The following is a 12,429-nucleotide window of genomic DNA, read 5'->3' as shown; positions in this document are numbered from 1 at the left end:
TTCATCTGTGTTATTTATGTCAATACTTTAAAAAACCTGGTAAAATATATAATACATTTGCCATTTTAACCAGTTTAAAATGTTTACTGTAAAATACATGTAAGAAAACATTTGTCATTTTTACCATTAAGTGTTCAATTCAGTTACTAACTAACTACATTTACCATGTTGTGAACCATCACCTCTATCCATGTCCAAAGTGTTTTTTCATAACCCTAAACCAACAATCTTGGAAGAAGTACAGTGTTCCTTAGGAGTGAAGATGGTGAGACTTTGTCTCATGTACTTTGGACGTGTTATCAGGAGGGAACAGTCCCTGGAGAAGTACGTCATACTTTGGTAAACTAGAGCGTCAGTGAAAAAGAGGAAAACCCTCAAAGACGTGGATTCACAGTGGCTACAAAAATGGGCTCAAACATAGCAACAATTGTGAGGATAGTGTAGGACCGGGCACTGTTATGTTCTTTGTATGTAGGGGTCACTGAGTTGGAATTGACTCCATCACACCTAACAACAACAAACCGAAACTGGGCATCCCTTAAGCAATAACTTACTATTTTCCCCTGCTTCCAGCCCATAGTAACCATGAATAAATTTGTATCTCTATGCAGTTGCCTATTGTTATTTCATGTAAGTGGGATCATAGGATCTTCTTTTGTAACTAGTTTCTTTTACTCAGCAGTATTTTCAAGGTTCATCCATGTTACAATGTATCAGAACTTCATTTCTCTTTAGGACTAGAGAAAACCCGGAAGAGTATTTCCCTGAGGTAACCCTTTAACACTGAACAGAAACTACTCGAGGTCACCTTTCAGCTAAATATCAGATTGGGACATAAAATAATGTCACCCATGAGTACTGTGCTCTTTTAAAGATGAGAGAGAAGGGTCAACATTTACCCTAAAACAAAGATGAGAGGGTAAGGGTGGGGGGTGGGCAGGGAAACTAGATTGGAAAGGAAGGGAAATAATATTGACACATTGTGAAAAATGTAACCAATGTCACTGAAAAAGTTGTATAGAAATTGTTAAATGGGAACTTAATTTGCTGTGTAAACTTAACAAAAATAATAAAAGTATATAAAAAACAACGCTATACCTGAAGCCCACTTTAAAAGGCCACCTTCAAACTTTGAGCCTTCAAATCCAAAATGACCTGATCCTCCGAATTGCAAAAGCACGTTGTTCTTACTCTCCTTTTGCCTTTATGCTTTTTTAAAAAAAAAAAAAAAAAAAAACTTTATGATTTGTGTACTGTGCTGTTTCAGGGCCAAACACACTTTAATTGATGTTTCAATTCCCCAGTCTAGCATGGTGCCTGATACAGGGTATAAAATTAGTTGCCACTGAGTTGCTTCTAACTTATGGGACCCACACAAGATAAGGAATAGAACTCCATAGGGTTTCCTTGGTTGCTGCAATCTTTTACGGAAGCAGATAGCCAGACTTTTCTTTCGTGGCGCCTCTCTTTGGGTGGGTAAGAACATTAGTACTCGAGGGCAAACTGCACAGCCCAGGGGCCTGATACAAAGTATCACTCAGATATTCACTCCATCAGGAAACCACTGACATTTTGTTAGTTTGGGGCAGGTCTCACAGTTGCTGAGTCTCCACGGATCCTGGAGGGGGGTTCCACGCTTCCTAGGCAAACCAAACCTACTGCCATCAGCGTCCCAGTTGCTTCGGACTCGGCGACCCCAATTTGGTTTCCAAAGCTGTAAAACCTAGGGATGTAGACTGCCTCATCTTCCTCCCGCGGAGCAGCTAATGGGTTTGAACCGACTTTCTGTTTAGCAGTCCTGCTTTACCCTAGCCACCAGAGTCCATTTGTCTTTTTCTCTTCAACGACACGCAACGCACTGGTATCTATCCTTTTAGGAGACTGTTAATTCCTCGAGGGCACGTGTAGCTGCTTCATCTGCCACTTTGCGAGCACATCAAAAAGCACATGCTCAACCGATATTTCCCAAAAGGATGAAAAGCAACGTAAGACGTGATTGCGCGAATAATCCATGAACTCGTCCCTTCCCACCTGTGCACAGGCCTGGCAGCGAATCTGAACTGACGGGTCAGGCACGCGTTGGGGACAGACCAAGACTGGGCCGGGCGAGCGCTGCCTCGCGTAGGGGCACGACGGGGACGGGCCTACATGGAGATACGCCCACTAGGAGGCGGGGCCTGCGGCGCGCGGGAAGCTGCGCGCGCGGCGGCGGGAGGTGGCGGTACCGGTGACTGAACGAATTTGAGCAGGTATGGTTCTAGGGCGCGGGTCTGGCGTCCCAGCAGTCCTCCCGGCCATAATGGGCTAGGTTGAGGGCAAGAGGCGCTCGCAGTGGGGCGGGTGACCCGTGGGGGTAGGAGATGGAGCCCGGAGGCTAGCGTTCGAGCACCCGGTCCCCGCCCAGGCCCGACCCAGCGCGGCCTCCTTCTCGGCTTCCTCCAGGCAGCCAAGCCCCTCATCCTTGGAAAAAGGGGTCTCTTCCTTCCCAGGGGTCCTGGCCCCTTTCCCCGTGCAGCGACGACCTTGGCTGTCGGGGCGCGCCCCCCCAACTCCTACAAAAGAGAGTGGGTCGCGCAGCCCAGCCTGGGCCCCTGGTTTGCCTCTTGCCTGGGTGTTTCATTTTGCTTTTATGGCTGTAGCAGGAGAATCATAAACTTTTAGAACCCATGGCTCAGTGGAGCATTGTATGTGGAACCTGGTAAATGCCAGCGTTAACATCCTTTCCCAAAATAACGTGCATTTTTAAATGATTAGCCCAGTTCCCAGCCGTAATAAACCTTCAATAAATGTTTGCTGCTGCAAGATGGTTGTCCAATTCATTGCCAACATTTTCCAGCTTTACTTTGTCTTTGGAAAACGAACCTGGCTGAGGAATTTTTTTTGCCTCTTTGAGACCCAGGAGGATGAAAGTCATCACTTGTGAAATAGCGTGGCACAACAAGGAGCCCGTGTACAGCTTGGACTTCCAGCACGGCACGGCTGGGCGAATCCACAGACTGGCCTCCGCAGGGGTGGACACGATTGTGAGGGTAAATGGGGACAGAGAGAGAAAAACACAAGGAGGCCCCACTTGACACAGCCTTTTTCATTCTTTTATTTAAAACTGATGTTGACAGACTCAAATTACAAAGTCATTTAGTCCAGAATGATGATAAATTATCAGGGTCTGGAGTGAACCATGAAAGCAAAAGAGCCACAGTCTGAATAAAGTTCCCTAGATTGATGTAGGAGTCCCTGGGTGGCGCATACAGTTAACACGCCCACCTGCTAACTGAAAGATTGGAGGTTTGAGTTCACAGAGGTGTCTTGGAAGAAAGGCCTGGATATATTCTTCCAAAAAATAAGCTTTTGAAAACCCTATGGAGCACAGTTCTACTCTGACACATATGGGGTCACCATGAGTCAGAGTTGATTAGATGACAGCTGGTAACTGGTGGTGGTAGAGTGATAATGGGATGCCTTTTATTTTAGAATCCTGAAGTAGGGGAACAATTTGTATTAGAAATGGGTAGGATGGAGGGCAGCAGGCAATGTGATTACTGGTTTATATTCAGGTAAAAGTTCCTTTCAGTTTACATTTTTTAAAAAGCAAAACTAGAATTTCCTTTCTGCAAATAAGGCTGTTTCAGCATGTGCAATATACTAGGTGAGGTTCAGTATATGTTTCTCTTATAATGAATGCTTTGGTATGAACAGATATGGAAAGTAGAAAAAGGACCAGATGGAAAAGCCATTGTGGAATTTTTGTCCAATCTTGCTCGTCATACCAAAGCTGTCAACGTTGTGCGTTTTTCTCCAAATGGGGAAATTTTAGCATCAGGAGGAGATGGTGAGTATTGTTGTACTTCAGAAATTCTCTGGAAATCAAATTTCTCTCTGTTTCATGTCAGATAAGAAATTTGGGCTGGATATGCCTCTTTATTAGAGGCCACTGAGCCCTCTTAATCCATCATTTACATAGTTGAGTGAAATAATGTTCTGGGGAGTATGTCAGAGTAGAGGATAGCAACCTTAAGCTAAGCTGAGAAGATCTGTTTGAAATGGCTCCTTTTCCACTGGCTTCTCCTGGGCTGGTTTGGAGACAAGTTAGAAAGCTGCTTGCTGTTCTGTCAGAGTCCCAAGGCAACCATTCCAGCCTTGTTTAATTATAAGTTTAGTATCTGTAATGATCGTGTCCATACCATGTCTCTGTGTAATTAATTCATTAATTTGTTGGCTTCAGGACTATCTTCTAAATGGCCCTGTAAGTTGTATTTGTTTGGTGGTAGTGGATTGGTTGATATTTTCTGCATGTGCTTAAATGGGATAAAACTATAACAGAAAAAGTAAGTCTTTATTAACACCAAAACAGTATAGAAGCCAGTACAAAAGAAAACAAATTTCAGTTTCTGTTAGTAGGAGGGAAAGAGACCTGGTTGAGTTGAGAACCATGATGTCCAGAGTGTGTGTGTAAAGGAAAGGTGGGCAATAGGGAACGGCCTCTGGGTAAGGCCAGCAGGCTGTCCCTTGTAAGGTTGCACAGGGCAGTATTCATCTTGCAAAGTTCCTGGTCCTTGAACCACCATTTGTCAGTTTCTCATACTATGGTGGCTTGAAGGCCCAGAAGCTTGCTTTTAGTCAGCACATGGAAAACTTTTCCATCTACGAGGGCCAATCTCATTTTAACCAAGCTCACTTTACATCCGCATAACCTGCTCATTCACTCTCCTTCTGTGGGCATTTGTAAATGGGAAGGCAAATCATAATTAGAAAGTTCAGTGGTGAGCATGCAGTCAGAATGGGAGGAGTTAGATATTCAGACAGTTGATGGCAATAGCTAAAGTATCTGATGCAGTCGTAATGATATTAGTAGGTGACACTTACATGGCACTTACCATGTACCAGGCATCATATTGTAAATGCTTTATGCATTTTATGCATATTAGCTCATTTAATCTTCACAACAGCCCTGTGAGGCAGGTATACTATTATTATCTCCATTTTATAGGTGAGGAAACTGAGGCATTAAGACATTAAGTAACTTGATTAAGATTGCACAGCTAGGAATGATTTGCCAACCATTGCATCAGTAATTGTTTGTTTTTCATCCCTCCTTTCTTTGCCGTTTATGTATGATACCTTTAGATTCATTAATATAGTCAGGTATCTTGCAGTGGTGTTTTGCTGGCTTGGGGACCTTCTGTTTAAGGTGGCTTTGTATAACTCTGAACTAGTGTGTTTGATTTGTAGTTTGAGTTCCAAAGTGTGGAGTCCCTGGGTGGCACAAATGGTTAAGCGCTTGACTACTGGTCGAAAGGTTGGTGGTTTGAACTCCCACTAGAGACACCTGGAAGTCAGGACTGGAGATTTGCTTCTGAAGGTCATAGCATTGAAAACTCTATGGAGGAGTTCTGCTCTGCACACATGGGTTTGCATGAGTCAGAATCAGTCACTAACAATAGCAGTTCTGAAAGCAAACCTAATTTTCCTGTCCAGATTCTTAGAATTAAATCATGGTAGCCATAGTGTATATTGAAGAACAGAAATGTAACCTGAAAATCGAGAAATGAACGAGCTTTTGTTGAAGTTTGGCTTATTTCTAATCGAATCATTTCCTAGATGCTGTCATCCTGCTGTGGAAGGTGAATGACAACAAGGAGCCCGAACAGATTGCTTTTCAGGATGAGGATGAAGCTCAGCTGAATAAAGAGAACTGGACTGTTGTAAAAACCCTGAGGTGATGTGATGAGAGGCCGCGGGATGGACTGATTGCTAAGATCTGAATGCATTAAACTGAATATGCATTTTGACGTTTTTATCTGATTTAAAACTTTTACTTAAATAAAACATTTGCCAAAGAATAGAATAGTACTAAAGGATAAAGACATGATTAAAAATGATTTTCTTAGTTTCCGACATAAAATTTTTCTTAGTAAAACTGCATCAATTTTAAAGATGCAAATATCCATGAAAGTACCTTATTTAGTTCCAATAGAAATTTCTAAAATCCTGTTCTAATGCAATGACTCTTGGGTTTGGCTTTAAATTTTCGATAGCTTTTCCTTCCTTGAGAAATTGCTTTTTCTCCCTTTAAATGGATTCCAGGGGTCACTTGGAAGATGTATATGATATTTGCTGGGCAACCAATGGGAATTTAATGGCTTCTGCCTCTGTGGATAATACAGCTATCATATGGGATGTCAGTAAAGGTAACTAATTTTTTTTTTTTTTTTTAATATAAAACTGAGGGAAGGAATAGTCTAAGTGTTTAAAAATCTTAACCTGCTTTAACTTTGAAAGGAAGAAGAAAAACTTCTTTAGTAAACTAAAATTAATGGTTAGCTCAAGGGGGAAGGGATTGGTCCCATTTGCCATGGACCCAACTCATCTTTCAGGGCCCAAATCAGAATGTTTGAGGCTTTGCAGTGGTGTCATGAGCTGCTGGTGCTGAAGCAAGGTCAATCTGTACAACCAGTTGCAGATATTAGTAGGACAGGCCTGGTTACTGTCTTTATGGAGCTTACTATCTCAGGAAGATTATCACATCCTTGTAATTAATGGATATTGAGTGATACTTGGTGGGGTAGGTCAGATCAGGTTTCCATTTTAGGAGACAAGGGAAAGCCTCTCAGTGCAAAGGACATTTTTCTGTTTTTAAAGAATCTATTCTCTTTTTTTTGGCCGATGCACCTCTTATGCAGCTACCACCTGTCTGTCAGTGGAGGCTTCTGTGTTGCTATGGTGCCAAACAGGTTTTAGTAGAGCTTCTAGACTTAAGATGGACTAAGAGGAAAAGCCTGACAATCCACTTCTGAAAATCAGCCAGTGAAAACCTTACAGATCATAATGATCTGATCCTCAACCAATCATGGGACAACACAGGATCAGTAGCACTTCATTCGTTGTCCCTGAGGTTGCCATAAGTAGGAGGCTGACTTGACGTTAGCTAACCACATTATCTCATTGGGAAGAGACAAACATGATATAATAGTGCAAGAAATAGTAGTGAAATGTCAAAAGCTAGTGCATGATTAATGTCTTTTCCCTGTAATGTATTCTAAAACATGATTTTTCTCCCATACTTCTTCCTCTCCTGTTCTCTAACATGCAGACTGTTGATTCTCCTATAACCCAAATGCCCTGGAAAGGAGTCAAGAAGCAGAGTTGGCATTGTCCTTTGCCTCAGCACTGCATCAGTCCATCTTCCATCCATTCAGCAAAAATCTTTGTCCTTTCTTGTTCCGTGATATCCAGCCAAACCATCCTCCGTTCTCCTTCGTCTCTGTCTTTTTCTTCCTGATCAGTCTCCAAAGTTCTATCAGGATCTAGTGCCACTGTCTTCCTTTACTTCAGCTTTGGCCATCCTCCTGGATAATTTCAGTGTCCATGTAGATATGGCATCCAGCACCCTTCTTAAGACAATGGTAATGACCTTGAACATTGCCAACGTGCTTGGTTTTATTGCAGATGCTGGAAGCATACCACAAGCAAAATGACTACATTCCAGTGGTGGTGTCAGACAAATAAATAAACAAATATAATACCAGGAAGTGATAAGGTGCTGTGAAGAGGGTAGAGGGCGACAGGGTCATCAGAGAAGGCTGCGCTGAGCATGTGGCATTCAGAGACCTGAATGAAGTTGGGAAGCAAGCTGTGTGAATGATTTAAGGGACGAGTGTCCTGGCCCATGGAAGCAGCAAATATATAGGCTGTATGGCAAGAGTTGCTTGCCATGTGCTGGGAATAGGACAGGGCTGGAGTAAACAAGGGGAGGATGGGAGGCAGTGATGGACTAGAGCAAGGATGACCCAGTAGCCCATGGAAGTGCTTTTAGATTTGTCTTAGGCTGGGTTCTTTAGAGAAGCAAAACCAGTGGAATATATATATATGTACGTACGTACGTACGTATGTATGTATGTAACCAAAACCAAACTCCCTGCCATCGATTCCAACTCATAGTGACCTCTCCTTGGGTTTCTGAGGCGGTGGAACTAGATTGTCCAGTCTTCTGAGGAGTGGTTGGTGGGTTTGAACCACCAGCTTTCTGGTTAGCAGTCAAATGCCCGAGGCACTGTGCCACCAGAACTCCCATATGTATACACACACACACACACACACACACACATACATATATATGAAAAGATTTATCTCAAAGAGATGGATCACGAGGTGGTAAAGGCTGACAGGACCCAGGTCCATGGGTCAGACATTAGGCTGAAGGTTTTTCCTGACTCAGGTAGCTGCAGGGGCTGAAGAATCCAAGATAGACAGGTCAGATGACAAACTGCTAGCTCATGGGCTGTGGAAGCTGACAAACCTCAACATTAACAGACAATATGGCAGGCCTCTATCTCAAATCCAAAGAACTGGAGATCAGATGATGAAGAGCTAGATGCAAGATCCATATCAAGCAAAAGGCCAGAGAGCTTTTCTAGATGTTTATATATATATAGGAAGCCAGCCACACACTCTCTAGGAAACTCCCCTTCAACTGATTGGCTGCTCATAGCAGATCTCATCATGTTGTTGTTATGTGCCATTGAGTTGGATCCAACTCATAGCGACCCCTCCTTGGGTTTCCAAGGTGGTATCACTACAGAAGTCGATTGCCCAACCTTCCTTCTGAGGAGTGGCTGGTGGGTGTGAACCGCCAGCCTTCTGGTTAGCAGTCAAGTGCCTTAGGCACTGTGCTACCAGAGCTCCTTGAATGGAGATTAGCTAAAGCAAATGGAAGAAATGACAAGATAAAAGAGCTGAACAGAAGATTTCAAAGAGTAGCGTGAAAAGACAAAGTCAATTATAATGAAATGTGCAAAGATCTGGAGTTAGAAAACTAAATGGGAAGAACATGCTTGGCATTTCTCAAGTTGAAAGAATGGAAGGAAAAAATTCAAGCCTTGAGTTGCAATACTGAAAGATTCTATGGACAAAATACTGAATGATGTAGGAAGCATCAAAAGAAGATGGAAGGAATACACAGAATCACTGTACCAAAAAGAATTGGTTAATGTTCATCTGTTTCAGGAGGTGGCATATGATCAAGAACGAATAGTATTGAAGGAAGAAATCAAAGCTGCACTGAAGGAATTGGTGAAAAACAAGGCTCCAGGAATTGATAGAATATCCATTAAGATGTTTCAACAAATGGATGTTGCACTGGAGGCACCTACTCATCTGCCAAGAAGTTTCTAAGACAGCTGTGTGGCCAAGTGACTGGAAAAGATCCATATTTGTACCCATTCCAAAGAAAAGTGATCCCACAGTATGTGCAAGTTATCGAACAATATCATTAATATCACATGCAAGTAAAATTTTGCTGAAGATAATACATAAATGGTTGCAGCAGTATATTGATAGGGAACTTTCAGAAATGCAAGCTGGATTCAGAAGAGGATATGGAACAAGTGATATTGTTACTGATGTCAGATGGATCTTGGCTCAAAACAAAGAATACCAAAAGGATGCTTACTTGTGTTTTATTGACTATGCAAAAGCATTTAACTGTGTGGATTATAACAAATTATGGATAACAATTGAGAAGAATGGCAATTCCAGAACATTTAATTGTGCTTATGAGGAATCTGTACATAGACCAGAAGGCTGTTGTTCAAACAGAACAACGGGTTACTGCATGGTTTAAAATCAGGAAGGGTGTGTGTCAGGGTTGTATCCTTTCACCATACTTATTCAATCTGTATGGTGATCAAATAGCCAGAGAAGCGGAATATGTGAAGAAGAATGTGCGTGAGGATTTGAGGAAGACTCATTAACACCTTGTGATATGCAGATGACACAACCTTGCTTACTGAAAATAAAGATGACTTGAAATACTTACTGATGAAGATTAAAGACTACAGTCTGAAATATGGGTTAAAACTCAACATAAAAGGAAAATCCTCACAGTTGGACCAATAAGCAGCATTATGATAAATGGAGAAAAGATTGAAGTTACCAAAGATTTAATAGTACTTGATTCCACAATCAACACCAATGGAAGCAGCAGTCAGGAAATCATATGATGTATTTCACTGGGCAAATCTGCTGCAAAAATCTCTTTAAAGTGCTGAAGAGCAAAGATGTCTCTTTGAAGACTAAGGTGCTGGTGAAGAATACTGAAAGTACCATGGACTGCTAGAAGAATGAACAAATCTGTCCTGGAAGAAGTGCAGCTGGAATGCTCCTTGGAAGCAAGGAAGGCCAGATTTCGTCTCACCTACTTTGGCCATGTTGTCAGAAGGGACCATTCTCTGGAGAAGCATATCATGCTTTGTAAAGTGGAGGGTCAGTGAAAAAGGAGAACACCCTCAACAAGATGGATTGACACAGTGGCTGCAACAATGAGCTCAAGTATAGCAAGGATTGTGAGGATGGTGCACCACCGGGCAGTGATTTGTTCTGTTGTATACAGGGTCACTGAGTTGGAGCTGACTTGACGGCACCTAACAACAAGAGGGTCGTAGTGATTGGACGGATGGGGTAAGGAAGGTTGGGATATATATGAATAAAGAGCTGATAGAATTTGTTAGTTTTGGGTCTAAGCAACCAAGTGAATATCGATGCCATTTTCTGAGATTAGGGACACTAGGAAGAGAAGGAGTTTTGGTGGGGAGTATGGAAATCAAGACCACATCTTACACCTCTGTCATTTTAACTGCTGTGGCAGTGCTATCTTGAACCACATGTCCAGCTTTCTCACCAAAACCTTATCTTCCAGTTTTCAGCACCTTTACTCACTCTGCTTTACTTCTTTCGGAGCCCTGAGCGTGTTTCCTGGTCTGCCAACCACTCTGGCCTCTGTTACTTTCCCTATCCAGCTTGCTTGCCAAGGTTGGCCATACACCAACATAGTCAATCCTTCAGCCCCTTTTCTTCCATCTTACCCACTAAGACAAACCCTAACCTCAGATTGGTGTTATAGTACATCTTTTAATTGAGCCACTACAAATTCATCCTCACCAGTCCCAGCCACTCCCCCTTCACTTGTCAGGGTCAGATCCCCCTACCATCTCCCCACTTGCTATTTCAAACTTCCACAGAGCTAAGCCTTCTTTTCAATCCCTACCACTTTAATCTCAGCTGATTCTCTGAGAAGAGCTTCAAGGAGAGAGTAATGATGTAAAATAGAACAGAGAAGGCATGAAAGCAAGACTGATATTTTAAATAAGTAGGTCACTGACAGCTATAGGGTTAGCAGTTTTAGTGAGTGGCAGAGGGTGGAAATCAGATTGCAGAACATTGAGTGAATGGAAGGTGAGATACGGGAGAAAGTAAGTGAAGGAGTGTAGACCATTCTTCAGAGAAGAGGTTGTTTGTTTTTAAAGAAAGGCTCAGTCTTGATAACTCCCTTGTCTTTTTAACCAAGTAGTGTCTGCATGTGCTAGTTTTATCTTCTAAATATTTTCCTAGAAGTCCCTTTCCTATCCTTATTATTGTTGCTCTGGTTCAGGCCGTCATCTCTTTCCTGATCTATTATATCACCTTCTAACTAACCAGTAGCTGTCAAGTCCCTATGATTATAGGGACTTAATCGTGGTGACGTCGTGTGTCAGTGTAGACCTGTGCTCCATAGGGTTCTCAGTGGCTGATTTTTTAGAAGTAGATGGCCAGGTCTTCTGAGTTGCCTCTGGGTAGACTTAACCCTCCAGCCTTTAGGTTAGCAGCTGAGTGTGCACCTCCTAACTAGTTACCCTTTTTGTGGCCTCAGTTTCATCTTGTACAATGCAGATCATTTCTCAGCTTAGTGTTCCTTTAATATCCAGAGCCTTTTTCTTTTTTCACACAAGAGTCTATAATATATCTCCTTTCTTCCTTATCGCATCATTCTTGGTCTTACACCTTACTCCTTGTTAGGTGCCATCGAGTCAGAGTCATATTGCGTACAATGAACGAGGCACTGTCCGGTCCTGTGCCATCCTTACTCCTTAGCCGTATAGCATATCATTTATTCATAAACACTAAGTTGTCTTTTACCCATGTATTTGTGCAGAATACCTTTCTTCCCTTCCATTGATCCTTCCTCCATCCTGCTTAACCTGGCAAACTGAATTCAGATATTATCTCCTCTTTAACTCTACCTCCTACTTTATTGGACACCCCTCCCACTCTCTAATCCTTTAGTACTTTTGTATTATACTTGCGTGTTTATGGATTTCTCTCCCATTAAGCTGTGAGCTCCTTCAGGGGAGGGTTTGTGTGAAGTCATCTTTGTGTCCGCAGAGCCTGACACAGGATTTGGTACTGAATTGTTCTTGATTGTTGTTGATGATGGCATGGTACAAAAAACAAAACTCATTAGCGTTGAGTTGATTCTGACTCATAGGAACCCTATAAGACAGAGCAGAATCTTTTTTTTTTTTTTTTTTAATTTTATTGTGATTTGAGTGAAAGTTTACAGAGCAAATTCGTCTTCCATACATCAGTTCACATACACTTTGTCTAATGACATTGACT

General features: G+C 42.2%; 1 protein-coding gene across 1 annotated transcript in view; it reads left to right on the top strand.

The window, feature by feature from the left end:
- The first annotated feature begins 2,903 nt into the window (after positions 1-2,903).
- The window catches only part of CHAF1B (chromatin assembly factor 1 subunit B), a 37,153-nt gene continuing 27,627 nt past the window's right edge, over positions 2,904-12,429 (top strand). Inside the window, exons 1-4 of the mRNA XM_042780998.1 lie at positions 2,904-3,029; positions 3,697-3,829; positions 5,599-5,716; positions 6,085-6,188. Coding sequence (XP_042636932.1) covers positions 2,904-3,029; positions 3,697-3,829; positions 5,599-5,716; positions 6,085-6,188 — 481 coding nt within the window. The remainder of the gene's footprint in view (positions 3,030-3,696; positions 3,830-5,598; positions 5,717-6,084; positions 6,189-12,429) is intronic.

The sequence above is a fragment of the Orycteropus afer genome, unplaced genomic scaffold (assembly GCF_000298275.1).
Source record: "Orycteropus afer afer isolate SDZICR_OR568_19922 unplaced genomic scaffold, OryAfe1.0 scaffold00078, whole genome shotgun sequence".
Classification (NCBI taxonomy): Eukaryota; Metazoa; Chordata; class Mammalia; order Tubulidentata; family Orycteropodidae; genus Orycteropus; species Orycteropus afer.
The sequence above is the reverse complement of the archived record's forward strand: the minus strand, read 5'-3'. Positions and strand labels throughout refer to the sequence as shown.